General features: G+C 38.8%; 1 protein-coding gene across 2 annotated transcripts; it reads right to left on the reverse strand.

Moving 5' to 3' along the window:
* Positions 1-997: 997 nt before the first annotated feature.
* KBTBD2 (kelch repeat and BTB domain containing 2) lies at positions 998-21,477 on the reverse strand. 2 transcript variants are annotated; one of them, XM_001500873.7, is made up of 4 exons: positions 21,141-21,477; positions 11,834-12,348; positions 5,841-6,006; positions 998-3,711 (listed from the first exon to the last, which is right to left on the reverse strand). In XM_001500873.7, exons 2-4 carry the CDS (start codon positions 12,001-12,003, stop codon positions 2,176-2,178), a joined length of 1,872 nt encoding a protein of 623 aa, XP_001500923.1. In that variant the 5' UTR covers positions 12,004-12,348; positions 21,141-21,477; the 3' UTR covers positions 998-2,175. The 2 variants fall into 2 exon arrangements, with proteins under 2 accessions (XP_001500923.1, XP_070120907.1); XM_070264806.1 differs by lacking the exon at positions 21,141-21,477 and adding an exon at positions 20,634-20,899.
* Positions 21,478-22,255: the final 778 nt, after the last annotated feature.

The following is a 22,255-nucleotide window of genomic DNA, read 5'->3' on the forward strand; positions in this document are numbered from 1 at the left end:
AGGTGACTAATGGAACTCCTAACGAGAACAAAGGATTTGGTATATTGGGTTTGACTCAAACGCATCTGGATATACCTGCTTTCATTCAACATTTTTATCACCAACTATGCTACACTGTAGGGGGATGCAGCCATATATAAAAAAGTCCTTACCCTCAAAAACTTGATCATTTTGTAGAAAAGCATTAAGACCAATAAGAATACTAAAGAGAATGATCGGTACAATCAACAGATGAAGGGACAAGGTACTAAGGATGTGAGAAGGCATTCTTTACAGCACAGGGTATCAGGGAAGCATTCACTCAAAAATTGCCTTAAGCAGATCTTGAATACAGAGAGCCACATGGAGAGTTGGGATGAAAAGACCATTCTGAGTAGAGCAAGTAGCATAGGCAAAGGCAGAAAAGTATAGCAAAAGCCTGATCAGAAGTTAAGGTTTGTGGGAAAACAGTTTAAGATAAGGCTGTAAAGGTAATTTAAAGCCAAATTACAGAGAGCCTTAAATGTGCTCAAGAATTTGGACTTCATGCAGTTAAAGTTTGTAAACATGATCAATAATGTGTTCTGGGAAGACTGGTAATCTAGAATCAAATCCCTATATTTAAGGCCTAAACCAATGGTTCTCAATAGGATTGCAGAAAAGCAGCACCAACGGTGCTTTGAAAGATACTGTTGCTGGGTCCACCCACCAGAGACTGGTTCCTTTTGTTTGGGATGAGGCTCAGGCATCATCCTAAGCTTTTAAAAGTACCCAGATGAAGCTACTAGGCAAATAGGGTTGAAAGGCATCGCCTTTGATCTGTAGTTTGTTGATATGGTAAGGCTCAATCAGACAATAAAAAGGGAAATATATATATTTTATACCATATCTGCTATGTATGTGTATGTGTATGTCAAGCAAAAATTCTGAAAAAACCACCTGTAACAAGCTAACCTGACCCAGTAAAATTAAAACTAAAAGCAGACCATTACACCATTCTCATCACAAAAGAAAAAGATATTGAATATATACAATTTATTTAATAAATTAATGTCATTCAAAATACAGTGCCAGAACATTATGCAGCTGAACATGCTAGTAATGTTTGTCATGAAGCACCTGTGCTCATGTTAGATTGGCGGCACCCCGCTACTGCTAGTGGTTCCTGGGATTAATGCCAGAGCAGCACTAGTTATCTGCTCTTCTGCACAGCTAGTGCAGAGAATTCCTGAACAGTTCACCTTTCTAATCCTACCCCCCCACACACACAACAGGTTAAAAAAAACACACCCTGACAGCTAACAGGTATCTATACACAATCACTCTACAGTAATGCTTGTTATTAAATTAAGATGTAATGACCTGGTTAACCCACTCTAGATCTTTAAGATGGAGAAATACAACAGCAGCAGGTAGTTATATGCATGAGCCAATGTTAATGTAATACAGAAAGTGGAGGCATTTACTGATTAAAGCTCCACACAGACCCGCACAATGAGGGACTAGCAATTCTTATTGCAAGCCCAGCAACTTAAGTCCACACCTGATAAATGACCAGCTGATTGGAAGACCTGTATTCTAGATAGACAAGGATAAGTTAGTGAAAAGAGAATACATGCACCTACTAGTACAGTTAGACTGATCCTGCAGTCATAGCTTCCCTGTGCAATACCATAAAATGGAAGATCTTCCTCAACTCTAGGATAGGATTTAGAAAGCATTTCTATACCAACATGGACATTATTAGTGTTAAGTGCAGCTGAATTAATTACACTGAAAAAACCGTATTCCAGGACTTCAGAAGAGAAGCACAGGAATGAAATACATATACTAAAATAACCTCAGCACAATTTGCGATATACCACACTAGGAACAGGAAACTACTTTAATTAGTGAACTTTCTGAACTGTACATACACAGGGCTATCAATGTTAGATAATCCAGATTCTTATGCTCATGATACACATAAAAGTTTCTCAATTATTGGATAATCTATTTCATATTATGGAAGCATATCTTTCTGTAAGACTCACTGATATATATTATACTGATGCAAATATTAAGTAGGGCATAAAAATAAAATTTATCAAAGATAGATTTTTATGTACTCATATTTAGTCCTTTCATAGCCTCTCTTGCTGAGCAAAGAAAATGACAAAGCACATAGATCAAGTGTGCACCCCCTGAACTCCCCAACTAGACAGGTGGTAGTGCAACCATTTCTCCTTCCAGTTCAAACTCCTCTGTCCCATCCGGTGAAAAAAGATACGTTGGTGGTTTCCATGGAGATTCTTCAAGGCAGGATGGATACAGCTTCCCCACAGTGCATCGAAAATCTCTCCCTAGGTCCCACAGTACACGTTCAGATATATGCTGCCGCAGAGACCACCGGTCAAGTTCCAGATCATATTGGTAGGTGACATACTTAGCTCTCTCATTTAAGTGGGTTTCTCGCATAAACACACACAGAGAATTTGAGATTACAACAGCTCTAACACAGGGGTCCGAGTACCTCTTAGCAGGGATGTTGGCTGCCATTTTCCACTCATTTTTATTCACATCATAAATTTCCACAGTTACTGAAGACCCATCTACAGTGCCGGAGGGGAGTCTTATGCCAGAATTCGTAGCAATGTGCAACCCTCCAATATAGAAAATTTTATCACCAAAAGCTGCAGCTGAAGCAAAAGACCTGCTAGTCTGTCTCATGGCCATTTCTACCCATGAATCAGACCTTGGAAAATAACAGTACATGAGGTTCAGTGTCATCACATAAATGCAGTCATGAACCACAACTGCTGCACTCCACTGCCAAGCACAAGGTAAAGGGCTTACCATTGTCCACTCATCCTTCTCAGTGTCATATCTTTCTACGGTCCTCCGATTAAGTTCTCCACCTACACTATCTCCTCCAATTGCATAGATATAGCCTTCACAGCAAACCAAAGATGGCTTTATGCGGACGAAAAGCATTGGAGTCTTTGGAAACCAAGTATTTTGCTGTGCATCAAACCAATAAAAGCAATTCACAGTTCTGAAGGCAGTCTGAAGTTTGCTTGTTTTACTGTGATTTGTTTTTGTGTTTTTCAGAGGAACTTGACCACCTGCTATATAGATATCATTATCGGGAGTTACAACAGTCCCAACCTTATGCAAATCAGCTGGGGGGCTGCACAGCTTGTAAACTTTTTCTGCTTGGGGGCTGTAACAGACAGAAGAGTAAAGACTACAAGGATTTTCCGAAGATGCTTCAATGAAAATCATCATCTCCTCTTTAGTCATTCCAAGTCTTGGTTTGAAAAACTTGGGCATGGACTTATACAGACCTTGAACCACCACAGACTTATCATTGGGTGGTAGACCTTGAAACCAAGCTCTCTGTGTTACTTCTGAAAGTGCATCAATTCTGATTTGGCTAAGAACTGAAGACAAATACTGGGATCGTGATTCTGTGTTGTACTCTAGCCACAACATAGCAGCTTCGCGAACTGTCTCCTCCTTTTCTACATTTAAATTGTCACTACTGAGAATGTCTATCAGTAGGTCATGTGACAGCTGCATGAACGCTTCCTGGTGATACACAGCAGTGAACTTGTGTTCCACCATTCTTTTAGCACTTTGTTTTAATTCCTCACAACTGAACAGATCAGCAAAACTCAACAGTCGAACACAATTCTCTGCATTAATTTTTTTAATTAAATATTCTCGACAACGTTGCAACACATCTTCTACCTAAAATGGGAAGGAAAAAAAAGGCTGATAAAAGGCAGGATAGACAAATTTTATTTTTATGTAAGACTCAGGTATATTAATCAGAACCCTATACTGTAGTTTATATTTTTAGATATATATGTTTGGGCTAAGAGGTGTCATCTTCCAGTAATAAATCAGAAGACAGAGCCCAGTTTTGCATTTCTTCTTCCTGTCCACTGGCCTACTTAACTGCCCTATTTAGGAGCCGGTAGTATAACATTAAATAGGCTCTTAAAAAACCAAATAGCCTTAAAGGAACAGTAAGGAAATTCATGAATAAGCTCTATACTTTTCTAGGCTTTAAAAAATACATAATTGAGAGAACCAAATGGAAACAATGTAAATACATCATAGTAAAAGAAACGATTATTGTGGACTAGCTAGAATCCAGTTTTCTCAACATGGACAAGACCTATAAAACCAGAAAATCATGCACAGTGACTAAGAGTAGTTATTATTTGCCTTTCTTATCTAGTGAAATAAGATAACCAAAGGAACAATAAACACATTTATATGCAGTCATAATTTACTACATTTAAATGACCCATCTTAGCCACTTTTACGTTATCTAGATCTGTTTTTTCTTAAGAAGGAAAAGTAGATCTCAGTTGAATCAGAAATGCTACCTACTAATAAATACTATGCAGCATCATAGTGGTTAACTAGAAGCAGTTTAAGGTGCAAAGCAAGATTCCTGGCTTCAGTGTGTACACAAGAGACAAGTAGCTTTACTTCTCTAAGCCTCAGTTTTCTCTTGTGTAAAATGGGGAAATTCTTACAAACGATTATTGTAAAGATCACATAAGAAGCCATATAAAGCCTTAGTACAGTATCTGGCATATAAAAATATTATCATTTCATGTGGCTAATAGTGAAATTCATGTTGGCAGTCACAAAATGTCCTATCCCAGGTTTGCCAGGGTGACCCAGTTCAAGTGGCAGAGTCTTGTTTTACATTTGGACAAGCATAGGCATATGGGTTTCACTAACATGCTGGAAAAAAATTATAAAGTACAGTGCCACTATTTACAGTAGCAAAGTGTCCTGGAATTCAAATTTCTTAAAATTCCTCAATTTTTTAGTAATTCTAAAAAACATTGCTTTTAGTTCCTGGCTTTTAAAAAGGTAATAAAAACTTACAGGCTATAGAAAATGCTTACAGTAGGCATTTCCCTCTTTCAAGTTTGGATTTAGGATGTGAATGTCTTTGACTCTTAAAGCACCAGGAAGATACCATGACCTCAATTTCCCAAGAGTTACGGGTACAGCAGGATACTGCACAATTTTATGTGGAAAAAAACCAGTACAGAACTAAAAAAGAAGACAGCTACGTAAGGCAAGGACTGAGTTCTGGTTCCTGAAGTTACACTCATATACTGGTGTTCAACCAAGTGTCATTCACATCCATTCAGCACACATTTATCAAGTACCTACTAGGTACCACGAAGTGTGCTTCCAAACTTTAACCTTTAGTCTGAAGGTTCTCCCTTTGAAGAAATTTTCGGTTTCTGAAATACAAAGTGTTATTCCAAAGCAGGGGAAAGAATGGGGAAAACACTTTATATTCCTCCTAAAATTGAAAAAAATTTTGAGGGGAAAATACAGAGTAAAAATTTATCGATGTAAATATATCAATCATCACTTTTTATTTTAGTTTAAATACTTTAATAGCTCAGTATGGTCACATGATACTACAAATATTCAAATTTGGTAATTTCCATGAGAATCTAGAAATTTTCTATGAAAAGTAACACCATCAAAAATTAGTACATCTAAGCTTTTAGCAAAAAATTTTGAAGCACTTAAATTTAATAAACACTGTTAAAAATTGCTTTTACTTGAAATCTAAATTCTCGGGTAGACAGAATATGAAACCAGTATAAAATTTACACCTACCTTATTAATTAAGTTCTCATCATAAAACTAAACAAGGTTACTGGTTCATCAAATTCTATTCTGGTTTTCTCTTGCATATTTTAAAAACAGAAGAAAATTTTTACCTTCCTGCAATAAGAAAACTATATAGCTGTAAGACATCACTGATGAAACAATGTTTCCTGAGAAAATAAACCAGTAAATATATATTACTGAAAGAAAAAACTGCTTACCTGCAGAAAGCAAGCTGTTTCATAAAGCTGTTCTACAGTGCTGTCATTCATTGCCAAGTTACCCGTGTATGCGTAAGTTATTATTATCTGTAAGGTGGCTGCATCCACATTCCTCAGGTGTACGTGTGTCTGTTTGCTTTCACTTAGTCCACTCATGAACATGGCTCTACAGGAGGGGGAAAACAAAGCTTACAGGTTTAGCATAAAACAAATGTAGAGCTAAAAAGAAAAACTGCGTAATGTGGGATTTTTATTTAGGGTATTTACTGATGGACAACTTAAAGGGAACACTTTTAAGGGAGACAACAGAAAAGTACAATCTAGTGCCAAAGATATATACCAAATTATTCCACTCTGCCACCCTGAATGAAAACATCAAAATTCATTTATTCCTTATATTGATACAATGGAATACTATTTAGCGATAAAAAGGAGCTAAGTATTGATACATACTACAACACAGATGAACCTCAAAAAAAAATTATGCTCAAAGAAGCCAGATACAAAAGATCACATATTATATGATTCCATTTATATGAAATGCCCCCAAAAACAAATATATAAAGAGACAGAAGGGAGATTAGTAGTTACGTAGGGCTGTAAGAACAGTGAGTGACTTTAAATGGGTACAAGGTGATGGAAAGTTGCAAATTAGATTGCAGAGATGGTTGTACATCTCTTTAAATATACTAAAATTCATTTTAATTGTATGCTTAAAATGGGTGGACTTTATGGCATGTAAATGATATCTCAATAAAGTTAAAAATTTTGGGGCCAGCCCAGTGCCACAGTGGTTAAGTTTGCATGTTCCGCTTTGGCAGCCCAGGGTTTGCCGGTTCAGATCCTGGGTGCAGACATAGCACCACTTGGCAAGCCATGCTGTGGCAGGTGTCCCACACATCAAGTAGAGGAAGATGGGCATGGATGTTAGCTCAGGGCCAGTCTTCCTCAGCAAAAAAGGAGGAGGAGTGGCGGCAGATGTTAGCTCAGGGCTGATCTTCCTCAAAAAAAAAGTTAAAAATTTAATTTACTCAAATGATTTCCTAAAAACATGCAGAATAGTTTCCTAAAAATTTACTGTATATAGGAAACCATACTGGAAAGACAATTAGCATTATGGAGAATACAAAGCAGAGAGCCCATATAAAGGGAGGACGAAAAAGCAATGCAAAGAATATTATTGCACGCATGGGAGAGAAAAGCCTGTAGTGATCAAAAGTGGTTATCACAACAGTCACTAGCCTGGGCCCCTCAAGGACAAGATGAGGAAGGCACTCAAAATGGATGAAACAGTGAGTGAGAGTAGAACATAAGAACTGTTCTCTCCAGGGGCATGGCTGAACATAAGGGCTTATGCAGGAGACTAGAAAGTGAACTGGAAAGATAAGTGGCACTCAAATCACAGAGGGCTTTTAAAATGAGACACAGGAGTCTGAGCTTTTTCTTGTAGGTAAGTGGAAAACACTGAAGAGTTTTGAGCATGGTATTATTAGCATAATAAAATATATTCTAGGATGAATACTCTACTGACAGACCTCAAGGGTCAAAGGCTAGAGATCAAAATACTAGTTACGAAGCTACTGCAATAACTAGATCAGAAGGAAGAACCTAAGCTAGGGTGGCAGAAATGGATACAAAAGCTATTACAAACAACTAACAAGATCTGGTGATTTTCTGAAGATAAGGAAAGGGATAGAGTAGGAAATAGGTAGGGGATAAAAATCAAAGCTACCTGTTTATTTTCAAGCAAAGACTTGAAAAAATATTGTGAACTACTGAAAAATTCCAAGGTCAAGGAAGAAAGTTAACCCTGGGAAAAAGGTGAGTTAAATTTTGGATATATTTAATTTGAGGTAAGGACAGTTGAATCAAATGGAAATAATACAATAATCAGTTAAGTATTTGGTATTAGTGGAACTTCAGAGAAGGTAAGGCGTTAACACAATGGACTGTGAATTATCTACAAAGTGATGTGTTCAAGCCAAGTAAGTTACCTGAAGGAGAGTGAAAAAACTAAAAGAAAAATCCACCCAGAATCCCAATGATCAACCTGAGGGAGAGTTCAATAAGGATAAAAAAGAGAAAAGAACGACAGAAAGTTGAGAAAGATTCGTCAGAGAAATAAGACCAAGCAGGCCAGTACCATGCTACTCAGGGCAAGAGAGGTGGGGTGTCAAAAACTGGAGTGATGGGGCTGGCCCGGTGGCAGAGTGCTTAAGTTCATGCGCTCCGCTGCAGGCGGCCCAGCGTTTCATTGGTTTAAATCCTGGGCACGGACATGGCACTGCTCATCAAATCACACTGAGGCAGCGTCCCACATGCCACAACTAGAAGGACCCACAACGAAGAATATACAACTATGTACCGGGGGGCTTTGGGGAGAAAAAGGAAAAAAATAAAATCTTTAAAAAAAAAAAAACTGGAGTGATGGGTAACAAACACTGCAAGAGCAATTAGGTTGTCACTGGTGACTTCTGGTGTAGCTCAGAATGAGCAGTGCAGACAGCAGCTAAACTTCACGCAGCTGGGGAGGGGAGGAGAGGCACAAACAACTTCAATCAGGGCAGCTGATGACTATCTCCCGAAGACTACAGGATGGCTATAAATAAACCCAACCCAGCAATGGAGAGCAGGAAGTATTCTTGAAAAACATCCAAGACATAACATGAAACCCTTAAAAAAAACACCTATTGCTACTGGCTTTACCTGTTTGACACGGGAGAATAGGAGATAACTAACAGAAATCTGAAAAAGAAATCTAAGAGCTCCAAGTAAAAACGGAAGATTTAGGGGTCAAGTGGTTTTTATGTCTATTCCAGTAGAGGTAGTAACTTGGAAGAGGGAGTAGGGCAAGGAAACAGCTGACTATACAGATGACACCGAGACTGGTTATTCTAGACTACAGTTTATGATACCAGAATGATGGACTTCTGGGAAGGAACTGTGCTTCCTGAAGACCAAAGACAGTAGAAGCCTAGCCAATCTGATCATGAAAATTTTAAACAGACATTTTTAAGAAACAGCAAATACTGAATTACATAATATTATGACAGGCTGAAGTACCACAGTATAAGAGGTGCTCAGTAATTCTCAAATAATCTCTCATTTAGGGTCTAAAATGAACTGTAAATGTTACTAAGAAGCAGAAACTACTATTTCAGAGGTTCTTTTGATATCAGAGGTTCTATTGATATCAGAGGTGGGATGGAACTGGTAACTCAAACTTCAAAGGAACAACGTATCTAGTTCAAAAGGCAAATTTTCCAATAGTAAATTTCTAACGGTAAAGATTGCTAGTAGCATTATATGCAAAGATAATGAAATCTATAAACCTGAAAGCAGAATCCAGTTGAAGAACATCTAGGAAAAAATCAAATTATTATTGTGGGAGTATGTGATAATTTACCCAACCCAGAGAAAAAATATATATGGGACAAAAAACCTACTCTATGAGTGCTTTCATTTTGTGCATTGTAAAACCGGCCCAGACACAGGATTTTAAAGATGAGTGTGACTTTAATCTCAGACATGTATGAGACTCTTCTTTCTACTTACTGTTATTCCTACTTCTTATTACCTGATTCACTTTATGCAGAATATATTATCTCGGAAGGCCAAGGATGCTAAAGAAGGGAACTAGCTAGTAATAAGGAAATAATAGCAGCCTTAAAAAGGTTGTATTAGGGGCCTGCCTGGTGGCGCAGCAGTTAGGTTCACACATTCCCCTTCCGAGGCCCGGGGTTCACCAGTTTGGATCCCAGGTGAGGACATGGCACCGCTTGGGAAGCCACGCTGTGATAGGCGTCCCACGTATAAAGTAGAGGAAGATGGGCACAGATGTTGGCTCAGGGTCAGTCTTCCTCAGCAAAAAGAGGATTGGTGGGAGATGTGAGCTCAGGGCTAATCTTCCTCAAAAAAATAAAAGGTTGTATTGTCTTTAAGACTGTAACATTAATGAAAAATTTAAGTTTCTTGGTCTTCAGGAAAACCAACTCCAACCCAACCAGTTAAGATAAATAATAATCTCAGGGCTAGAGAATTTAAAAGAACTGTGTTATTACCTATATAGTCACAAATAAACTTAAATAGGAAAGAAAAAAAGGAAGATACGTAAATAAACCTATGTGCTACTTGCTGATAAAGACAATAATACAGAAAATATTACAGATAGAGTTTAAAGCGACAGAGTTTCTGCATAGCTTTAAGTTAGACTAGATGACTGCTAAGGTTATTATCACAAAAGATTCTACCCTTTGATTACAAATGTAAATCTGAAAATCCATAACTAAGGCACAAAGTCTTTCCAATAATGGGTAATCAATTTATAATTAATGGCCATTAAAAAGGGAGAGCTAATGGGCCCAGGTATTGACTGAATCTGTAACCTCAAATTCCTAACATCATTTACTAAGCCAATAGATCTAAAAAAACACCCTGAACATCACAATCATTTGGGAAGCTTTTTTTTTTTTTGAGGAAGATTAGCCCTGAGCTAACATCTGCTGCCAATCTTCCTCTTTTTGCTGAGGAAGACTGGCCCTGAGCTAACATCCGTGCCCATCTTCCTCTACTTTATATATGGGACGCCTACCACAGCGTGGCTTGCCAAGCGGTGCCATGTCCTCACCCGGGATCCGAACTGGAGAACCCCGGGCTGCCAAAGCGGAACGTGCACACTTAGCCACTATGCCACCAAGCTGGCCCCTTGGGAAGCTTTTAAATGTATAAATTCTGAAACTCTAAACCAGACCCAATGAATCAAAATTTCTAGGTTTGAAATCCAACAATCTCTATTTGTAAAAGCACCCAAGAGGATTCCGATGATCAACCAAGTTTTTGAACCACTGTTTGCAAATATGCTAAGCTTTCTAACATAAGAAAATCAGTGTCTGAAACTACACAAAAAATCCACAGTTTAACCTGAAAAAACTGCAGGTACAGCAAAGACAACTGGCATTTGGGCCTTAGCTTCTGTAATTATGGTAAGATATGTTACACTGAGGAATGTGAAGTTTCTACACCTTCACATATGTTAGTCTTGATAAGTCAAGATTAAACCTGACTACAGCTGTCTATAGCTGCCACTAAAGAGCAGAAGAAACTAACTTTCTTTACTGATCTCCATTCATGGCCGCTAAACATTTGTAGTAGGAATATAATGGTCCACACTTAATTCATCTTTATTTACCCTCTCTCTTTTAAACATTACGTTAAAAATTCAACCTAAGGGCATAAAACAATAGAATTTCTATGCCTTAGCTTCTACTCCTCTCATGGAACTCATAATAAAGAGCAATCTACTTTAAAAAGATTACAAGTTGCAAAATATTATAAAAATGTAAAATTAAGCCTCATTTATTTGTAATTAGCAAACAATAAATAACTAAATCAACTTCTACATTCTGAGGCAAAGAGAATACCTACAATGTTATTAATTATTAAATATTTAAAACTGACAAGGAGCCTGCTAAGGCTAAAAGGGTATCAAATGATAATAGTAACCGAGAGTGAGAAAAAGAAACACATTTTTGCAAAGGAAATGAAAGTCCTTAATATGTCTATACAGTGCCAATTATCCTCTAAAAGTTATTATTGAGCCTACTGTAACTCTTAAATTTATAAACAATGACCAGTTTTCTAAATTTAGTATTTTAAAATCTCAAGGGGAAAATTACCCCATTTGTTTTTCTTTCTCTTTTAATGGAAAAATAGTATTCTGAATCTTTTTGCCTCCCCATCATTAAAATTTTAGTTAATTTCAATAAATTTCTTGTATTTAAATCCTTGTAAAATTTCTTTTACTTGTCCCTTACTTATACAGGCAAGGAAGTGATTTGGTAAATACTATATCATGCAAATAAAAAATTTAAGGAAAACATTAAGATATCTATTTTTTAATTTAAATAATGTTTAAAAGAATTCCTATTAAAATATTAAAATAAGGTAACATTCTGCATTTGAAATTACCAACTAACCAAGATTAAAGTACTTACCTAAAATAAGAGCTACATGTTGCAAGAACCATCTTATGACAAGGGAATTCAGTGCCCTCAACAATTAACACTATGTCAGTAAACAACTGCTGTTCATAAAACAGTTTTAACTGTTCCAACAAGGATACAGCATATTCAGTATTGATCTGCCTCTCGTCTTGAGTGGACATGACTGTATTCCATTAAAATCTCCCAGCACAGATTAGAAAAGTCAGTCTTACTGATGGAAGGTCAAGTGAATGCCTCAGTAATAAAGAAAGGAGAAACTCTGCTTGCTGTTATCTGCAGCATTCAGAACCAAGACTGACACATTTACTAATGAATAGTATCTTGTTATAGGCTTAGAATCACTCCTAGGTCATCCTGTGTTAATTAGGTTCTTGAGAGTTTTTCAACACAGTCTGCAGACATCTTGCTCAAATTTGCAATTGTTGTGCAGCTCATGAGTCAAAGAGAGTAACAAACGAGGTAGATTTGGTGGCAACATCTTATGTTCTGTGGATCCTCCGGAGAAACTAAAAAGAAAAAAAGTTCGGTTAGCGTATCTAGGCCAATACATTTTTAGAATACATTTAAAATGGCAGACTTAAATATAAATAAATTATATTTATTTGAAGTTCAACTTTAGACATTACCAAAAAAATAAAATATGAGAAAAGCAACATTTAAAAAATCTCTTACATTTAAAACAAAAAACAGGCTGAAAAAAATTAACATTTCTAATTTTAAGTTAACTTTTTGTCTACTAAACAAAATATAAACATTCTAGAAAATAAGGAGCACATCAATAAGCATATATTTTTAAAGTTCTTTAAAAATAAAATAATTTAAATTACCAGCAAAACTATATCTGCTAGTTATTTGTTTAGTAGCAACATATGACCACAATTTAAGAGGAAAAAAAATTCCTTTCTCTTGCATGGAGATTCTCATTTTGGGGATATACTTTAAATGTATTAGCAAAGGTTTTATATTTAATTTAAATTACTTAAACTATTTGGCAAATAGATTCAATCTATTTCCAAAGTATAAACTACATATTTTTTAAATTTGCAGTTCAATCCTGTAAGGGAAGTATATGCAATATTCTTTTCATAGAGTGGTTTCCTCCTAGAAAACTTTATAAGAGCATACAATTTTACTGGGGGGAAAAACATAAAACATGTTAAAATAGAGAGACGTGTTCCTACATGGAAGACTTCATATTATACAAATATGAATGTTCTCCAAAATCTGTAAATTTAACGCAAATCCAATCTCAATCCTATTTGCAGAAGATTCATCTGGAAGAATGAACAAAAGTTGCCAAGATATTTGAGGGAAAGAAAGGGCAAGTTTTTCCTCATGACTCTAGTCAAATATTAAAATGTATTACAAATCTACGATAAACCCAAGTAAACATAAGAAATTAGATATGATAAACATGGTATTTCAAATTAGGAAGACGGGCTTATTTCAACAAATGATGTTGGAACAATTGGCTAAATACTCGAAAAAAAATAACTTAGGTTTTAGTCATACTGCATATTGCATACCACTCATCAAAAGAAATTCCAGCTGAATTAAAGTTTAACTTTAAAATGTTATTTGGAAATCAGTATTTACAACATACGGCAGAGGAATTACAAATTGGGAAGAGGGAAAACCCAAAGGGAATGCCAGTTACAGTTAGCTAAAAACTACCACCTCTTTTCTAATTAAATGACTCTCAGTTCCCATAACAATAAAGTGCTGTTGACATGAAACCTATGAATGTGACCATCATTGGAACCACTAATACTTTTTCTCACCAAATATCATCCATATGTCAAAGAGAAGATCACATTGTACTTCCTGCCAAACTATACTATTACACAAACTGCTAACTTGATACAGACCGTCAAATTTCCAGCCAAGTTAACTACAGAAGTAACTAAAACAGGTGCAAAGGCAGAGTGACACTTTGGGTCATTTAAGGTAATGACTTTGCTCTTCAAATCTGAAAGTTACACTATAAATCTAAGTTCTACCACTACAACCTCTAAGGCTAACAATACCTAGTATCACTGGCTATTTTCACATATTAATAATGCAGCAAGGCCTAGTATTAGTGAGGGTGTAGGAAAATGAACATTCTTACACAGGAGTGTAAGTCAACACATACCTACAAGCTCTTATTTAAAACTCTTGGAGCTAGATATATTCTGGAATTTAGAACTTTTCAGATTTTATGGAAATAATGTGGTACATATACTATGTATTACAAGACTCTCTCAAAGAGTCTGGAGCAGTACTTCATAATTGAACATATTACCATACTCGTGGCAGGAAATATGAACAGTGTGAAAAATAATACTATAAATAGCCTCATGTTACTTCAGGTCAGGTTTTGCAAAGTTTTTTTAAAAACTTGATTTTAGCTTTCTGAATTTCAGAATTCCAAGTGAAGTATTATAGAAGATACAATATTTGGCACTGTAAATGCTCACTACCTCTATCTATCAATTGTACCTCTAGAAATTTATCTTACAGAAATGCATGCTTTAATAAACTGAAAGTCATAACCTCAGCTGCAGGACCCAAAATCGTCGCCATCCATATTTAAACCAGGTGACAGGACTTGGCGGCCGGGACCAGGATGGATTTGGATCACACTGCCAGATCCCAGAATTCCTTGCAGGCTAGCTGTACAGGCTCACTGTGGATATTTGCAATGACTATTTTGGGCCCCATTTAATTTGTTACGTTGGTTTTACTAGATTTGATTTTTTTTAATCATATACTGAAACTGTATTAAAACAACTGAAGTCTGCTTTTAGAAAATTACACAGTGAGCCAACTTTATGTAATCCTCATTATCACTGAATTATACACCCCTATTTCCCACCCCTTCATTTGTAATCTAGGGTTCATTTTCTTCCTGATAAGGTAATTTTTATTTAGGATATCTTAATATTAAAATAGGCAGAAAAAGTAGATCATTCAGATAAGTAAATAAATTAATAATTTAAATAGATCTGTATCTAGGACAATCCAAAACAAAACTATCATTTCTCTGGGAACATAGACTTCAAAATGTATTAACTAAAAATGTGAAAAGCTGCAAAGTTTAAGATCATCAACCAATAACCTTCAAATGGTCATAACATGAACATATTCTGTAACAAGATTCCTTCTCTCCTAAAAACAAAACGTGAAATCAATACTCTAAATACTCTTAAACATGTCAAATAGTCTGTACCAGTGATTTCACACATTTTACAAATTTCCCTTTCTAATGAATATATTGTCATATATCATTCTGTATTACAGCTAAAATTAGCTTCAAAATAAGTCACATCCTATTATCGGTAGAAGTTAGCATCCTCAGATTGAGTGATTATTAGGTATCAAGGAAACTGTTTCCTTAATTTTCTACTATAAATTAATCACTATGATAACTTAACAAATGTTTATTGAGTATTTACCAAGTGCTGGTCATTGTACTCTAAGTACTCAAGACTGAGAGTTTGCCAACCACTAGAGCTCCAAAATACCAAGTGCATTTACTTTTAATACAGACTACAGCCAAAACCATGACTATCACTTAAAAACAGGGTGTTTTAAAAACTAATTTTTCTAGATAAACTCAAAAGCCAAAAGAGGGAGGCAAATGAGCGAAGCAAGTTGGGTATAAGAAACATTTTTCTTGAAATCTAGCTGCCTTGATCTTCATTTCCAAACTTTCAATAGAGACATAAAAGTCCAAGAAATTTTATTCTTTACCATAAGAAAAAGTGCAGTACAAGTAAAACGAACAAAAGAGGTAGTTGGCACTTGGTCTCACTGCTAACAGTGGTTCACATTGCAGAGGAAGAAAACTTAGTTAAGATCTATTTAAACCTTCTAGGTTTTATTAATATACGCAAGGATTATCTAATTTAAAAAAATCTTTCAAAAGGTATACTACAAAGACAAAATATTTTAGGCTTTGCAAGCCATAAAATCTCTCTCCCAAATGCTTAACTCTTGCTGTTGTAGTCTGAAAGCAGCAAAAGACAATATGTAAATAAATGGACATGATTGTGTTTCAATAAAACTTTATTTACAAAAACAGGCTGCAGGCCACATGTACCAATCTCTGCTTGAGACTGCTTCTTGATCAAATACTAAGTCAGTGACCTAAAATGCCTAACTCAAGTTGTTTTTCTAGAAGAATGTTTTCCTTTCAGATCACAAAACCAAGGAAAAAGCACAAACCTTAAATGCTTGAAAGTTGAATTAAATATCATGCTTCGTTGATCTAACCTGTATATATTCTACTTTTCAACTGAAATATTCTAACGTCTTTTATCTAACCACATAACTGCTTTCCCCACCTACTGGAGGTTCAGCGGACTTCTGAAACGCTTTTTCTTTTATCTAGTTGAAGCATGCTTTATTAAAGTTTAAAAAAAAAAAAAGACATTCCTCTCCAAGATAATTTGTTGGGGAAAAACCCACAATGAGAAAAGACTATTATAGAGTCAAAAATACTATTCAACTACAGCAACATCTAGATATATTTAAAAAACACGTATATAAGAAAATGCTTGTGTAAAGTCATTTAGTGGACACACAGATTCATTATATGAACGAAGGGCCAGACACTGGGAAATGACTGTTATATGCCACAATTCCTGGTAACTGGTACTTCAAGCTTAATAGGAAAGTTCTATCTTCTAAAGCTGGTCATTGGAGCATATTCCACAGTGAAAAATGCCAACTAAAATAACAATTAAATGGGAGTCATACAAACATGATATAATGAAATTCAGAATCTAATAAAGGGCAACGTACTTTGATATAAAAATTATGGATAGTCTTACTCCTATTTCTAAGTTCTGGGCTCAATTCAATGTTTTTGATTGATTTGCTTAATGGCAGAGAATAGCAGGATAGCATGAGAGCCTATCTTCTTCTCTCTACCCACTGACTTTTTGTAAATAATAGGGAACAAAGACCAAATTTTTTTTTTTTGAGGAAGATTAGCCCTGAGCTGGCATTTGCTGCCAATTCTCCTTTTTTTTTTCTGAGCAAGACTCAGAAAAAATTTTACATTCATCTTATAAATTCTGAATATTGACATTAAAAGAATAGAAACCAAGAATAATTGGAGAAAGGCTGAAATTTTAAAAAATAACTGAATAATTTTAAAGGTTTCAGGGTTGATGGCAGTGGTTTTTACTAGGGTAAAGGAAGGTGTCTAATTTCACTTTGAAACCTAGTTTTCAATCCCACAGGTGTGTCATTTGTAGCACTCTTCCAGTAGCTACAGAAACACAAAAGAAGCAAACCAAGCTTTTCCAACATTAACCAAGCAAGACCTGGATGATCAAGGAAAGAACAAAAGATTAAATAACTACTGAAAGTGAAAATGAGACTGATTATAGCAATTAACTGGGCTGTGTATATTAACTGAAAGGCAGACAAAAAGATGATGGGGAGGAGGCTGTGAACAAGGATTGCACAGAAATTATACAGTAGGGATAAAACAGTGATAGAGAAGAAGGGCAGTGGGCTACAGGTCATCATCCGCATGAAGCACTTTCAAGTTGTATATTACTAACGTAGGTGATGCTTCATCTTTTTTTTTGTTTTTAAACATTTTATTTTTCCTTTTTCTCACCAAAGCCCCCCAGTATATAGTTGTATATTTTTAGTTGTGGATCATTCTAGTTGTGGCATGTGGGATGCCACCTCAGCATGGCCTGAGGAGCGGTGCCATGTCTGTGCCTAGGACCTGAACCGGTGAAACCCTGGGCCACCGAAGCGGAGTGTGCGAACTTAACCACTCAGCCATGGGGCCAGCCCCTCATCTTTTAATGCTACAAACCTCAATACAGAAGATTGAAAACTTTTGTTGGAAATGATTCAAGGCATTCTGAACGTCCAAAAAATTAAGTATCACCAAAAAATTAAGATCTTGAACTGTGGGGCCAAACTACTTGGGTGGAAAGCCCAATTCTGCAATTTATTAGTTGCCTGACCTTTCATAAGCTATTTACTTTCTGTGCTGTAGTATGCTCATCTGTAAAATGGGGGATAAAAGTAGAACTCTGTTCAATGGATTAAAGATTAAACAAGTTTCATAAAGAGCTTGGAACAGTGCCTGACACACAGCACTACTACATAAATATCTGCAATTATTTTTATTAACATGTTCACTAGTCATACTTTTGATAGCACTTTCCCAACTTCTGAATCTCCATACCTATACCAGGTCTAGGGGCCCCAATTACCAGGTCTCAGCACTCAAACACAGTTCTCTTATACCCTGAGAGAATAGTTTTTTAGATAAGACAAACTCATTCAAGGCTTTTAGGGAGTATTTTGATGGTACAAATCATGAAACAAACTAGTTCAACAAACACTAATCTTGAGAAGGCTGATGCCTGTGCAGAAAACAAGGTTTTCTTCATTTCACTGAGGAGACAGGTTTCTCCTCTGGGAGAACAAAACATTGGTGCCAGAAACAGTTTGCTTTCAAACTTATCAAAACCACCCTAACAGTTGGGAACGTTTGTTTGGAAGACCACTTGGTCTTTAGACTGACTGTCAACCACTACAGAGAATTTTTTGGAGTTGTGACAAACATCAAGTAAAAAACAAACACCTTGCCTTTTGAAGAATTTATCAAGTCTGATAAATTTCGGTATAGCTTCCCCTACTCTAATCAAATTCAGAGCTATGGTCTATTCCCCTGTGTTCCCCTTTCCAACCACAGAGAAAAGGCTCCATCAAGTTAATTACGCTCACTACCCTAAGTAAATTCAGGTCACAAGCATAAGCTTCTGTACTACATTATTATTAATAAGTTATCTCACTTTTAAAAAATTAAACAAGAACATAAAGGAGATGCCATCTGTGATAGACATGTGTAGTATGTTCTTTTGATGTGGCTATTGCTTTTCTTCTTTTCCTCCCAGCTCTGCACGGTGACTTAAGAAAGCTGGAGAAATAGAGGCTAAAGCAGAATTGACCCCAACTTTTTCACTGGGATTTCATTTTCCACCAAGTCAATGATTTTTTCCAATCACAACAGCAGAAGAAAATATTTCCCAGATGTTCAAACATACTCATGAGGTCATTAAGGGTATAGCTACTTAATAGTGATTAGGGCTACTGAAGTTTCTCAGTTTCTTTAAAAAAAAAAAAAAAGGTAAACTGAGGAATACTTAGAATTCTCTGCCTACAATGGAAGGTGTTATATGTCACAACTTGTCACAGGTATGGGAGTGCAACACAGAAAGAGAAGCATCGCTCATTAAATGACTATATTTTCCCCAAATCTCCTATAATAATCCCTTCTCACACAGAAAAATCTAGGTGCTGCACATTCCTGGCAAGGGAACCAGGAGTAATCTTCACATACTTAAAAAGTGGATTTGAAATCCACTGTTATTTCTAATACTATGAGTTATTTAAATACCACTTGTTCTATTTAAACTCCCCAAAACTGAAAACGACAAGGCTGAGATATAATCGACTTCGACATTTTCATTCACATATTTTATGACAGCAGGACCAATCCTTTTTCCTGGTCTTCAGAATGTGGGCAAGGAGAAAAACAACTCTTTTCTAAATAACTGTGTACAATCTTTGGGAAAATCGATGTCTCTTTTGGCTTTTAAGACTACATTCAAGTTTCTAGGAATTTACGATCCACCTTAAACACAGTGTTCAATGTTTGGATCTTATGAAACATCTCATTATTTCCATTAACCAGGAGAAAGAAAACCTATGAAAGTGTGTGGACCCGAGTACTACGACATCTCTACCCCCGCTCATCTCCTTACAGGCCCTGTGAATAAGGTTAACAAATTTTACGGCAATGCTTCTTACGAGAGCAAAAAGAGAAGAGTTACAGCACTTAAAACTCTTCCTACCCAATATGTGCAGAGAACACAGCACTATGTGGACAAGCGTGGACCATGAAGCATGCTCAACAGAAATGCCACGGTCCTGCAGAGTTCACTGACACACAACCACCTCTTCAGGATTTCAGGGCCCAATTTAAAAGAGCTTCATTAAGCACTCGACCAACAAAAGATCAAAGTGAAAAAGTCAGCTTAACAATAGCTGGCAGCCAGCTGAAAAGAACAGCAAAATTCCACACCATCAAGCCTAGAAAACAACTGACTAGTTCGACTTTTCAATTTACTCTACGTTAGGAAAAAAAAAAAGTCCTTCTGAAACAACGTCAGGAAAAAAAGTCCTTACCAAAGGTTAACTAAAATAAGTTACGACGGCAAGAACTTTGAAGTTCATACTACTCAAATTCAAAATTCGCAACTCAGAAGAGAGGGGAAAAAAAAACCCCACCCCGTTAATTAGTTGCTTCAATAGAAGAAAATATAATTTTGGTCAGACCACACTGCTGACAGGGTTTTCTTTCTGAATGTCTGAAAGCTCGGTGAGCCAGACATACAGATTCATGTATAAACAACACGTGACCAGTCCCGCACCCTACGTTTTCGTAAAACTAACCGATATAGAAGATATTTCACACAAACACACCCTTTCAAAGTTAATTTTCCATTTTGGATTCTTTATTTTCACTGATAAGGGACAATTCTAGAGATCTGGGGCTCGTGCGGAGGAGACGCCTCTCCCTTTCAGGCGGCTGGCTATAAGAGATCTGAGATTGCTAAACCAGAAGAACAAGACGTTAAACCAAAATAACTGCCCCGCATCAAACTAAAGGATATCCTTCTACTCCACGGTTTCTCAATTCATAAGGAGGGGGAGGTGGTCGAGTTCAAGTAAGTTCACGATTTCACAGTCTCAAGTAAACACGTACACAATTTTCCGCTTCAAAGGGCAGCTTCTGCTTTCTTTTTAAGATCATTCCTAGATCATCAGGGGACCCCCACGTATCTAGACATCTCTCAGGTACTTCAGAGCTACCAGGAGAGAAGAAAAGCCGCGGAAGGGCCGGCCCTGCTCCGGCCCACCACCTCGCGAGTGCGTCGGCAAACAGCTTTCTTTGGGCCGGGCCAGGGCGCCGCCCGGAGACCCGCGGCCGGAAACGCCCCCGCGAGCGGCGCGCCCCGCCGCCCCGGGCCCGCGCCCCCGCCCGGCGCCGGGCGCAGAGGGGCCGCGGCGGGCTGCGGAGGGCGGCGCCGGCCGCCCGCGCCCCTCCCCCGCCCGCGGCGGAAGCGTCTGGGGTTTGAAAGATGCCGCCACCCCCTGCCCGCCGAGCCACAAAGGGCCGAGCCCCCTCCCGCCGCAGCCCTCCCCCAATTCCCTCACAGCTCGCCGCGGGCTGCCCCCACCCGCCGGCCCGGCGCTGGCGACCCCTGCTCACCCGCGTCCCTCGGTCCCGAGGGCTGGGATCCGGTGCGGCCGGCCGCCCCAAAGACACTGGGCCCCTCGGGCGCGGCGGCGGGGGCGTGGCCCTCCAGCCGCGGCCGGGGCCGGGGTCTCGCCTCCGCCTCCGGCCGAGGAAGGCTGGCGCCGCCGCCGCCTCTTCCTTCCGGTTTTCCCTTGCGCCCTCCTTCGGTCGGTCCGTCCTGCGCGGAAAGCACCGTCCTCTGCGGGCGCCGCCGCACGCTCCTCAGGGCCCGACCACCGCCAGACTCCTCCCCCGGGAGCCGCGCCGCCCGCCCGCCCCGCCTCGTCAGCCCCGGGGCCGCGAGACGCCCGGCTCGCCGCTCCCGCCCCGCCCCTGTGGCGCGCTCTCGCCCCCTTCGCGGGCCCCTGGCGCGGCCCGGGAACGCGCGGGCTGGGGACTGTGGGCCGGCCCTCGCCAGGTTTTCGTTCCCGCCGCTCGCGCGCGCCTAGCGACCCAAGCGGCAGTTTTGCAGTTTCCCGGGTTCTCGAGGCGCCCCCGCCCTTTTTCCTTTGCCGGATCCCACCGGAAAACCAAAACAATTGGGTCCGCGCAGGCGCGAAAAAGGAAGCGGAAAGAGCAGGAAGGGCGGGGGCGGCGTGAGGTGCCGGGGAAGCGCTTTTGAAGGGGTTTCCCGGGGAAGGTCAGCGAAGAGCGCGTGCGCCGCGGAGGGTTCGTCCCCATCACCCCCTCCGGAGATGTGGGGACCTGGGGCGCCAGTGGGGTCGGAGACTTCAGGCTTACTCTGGAGAAAGGAGCGGCCCGAGGAACTCAGTGCTAGGACATGTGGACAGCAAAGCACCAAGTTTTATGCTGTAGGCTGTTTTTCACCCCCTTGAAATATGGAAATTTGCAGGCTGGTTCGAGGAGTGGAAATGAGGAGGGCTAAACCAGACCAGGGGAAGGAGGGCAGACGTTGGTCGGCTGGCTGAGCGGGCTTTGTCTCCTCAGCCGGTTCTCTCCAGAACACGCCTTCCACTTTCCAGAGCATGTTCGGCTTCCCGGATCTCATCAAGAAGGGCTTCATGCCCTGGTCTCTTAAGGCCAAGCAAAAACTCCAGGGCTCCCAGTTCTAGGGGGGCGGAGGGGAG

This window comes from Equus caballus, chromosome 4, assembly GCF_041296265.1.
Source record: "Equus caballus isolate H_3958 breed thoroughbred chromosome 4, TB-T2T, whole genome shotgun sequence".
In the NCBI taxonomy this organism is placed as follows: domain Eukaryota; kingdom Metazoa; phylum Chordata; class Mammalia; order Perissodactyla; family Equidae; genus Equus; species Equus caballus.

Excerpts from the sequence above, each read along its gene's own strand:
- KBTBD2 (XM_001500873.7), bottom strand. The coding sequence starts at position 12,003 with ATGTCCACTCAAGACGAGAGGCAGATCAATACTGAATATGCTGTATCC. Across the intron at positions 6,007-11,833 it reads ACATGTAGCTCTTATTTTAG|AGCCATGTTCATGAGTGGAC; the intron begins GTAAGTACTTTA and ends CCCCTCCTGTAG. Across the intron at positions 3,712-5,840 it reads AAACAGCTTGCTTTCTGCAG|GTAGAAGATGTGTTGCAACG; the intron begins GTAAGCAGTTTT and ends TTCCCATTTTAG.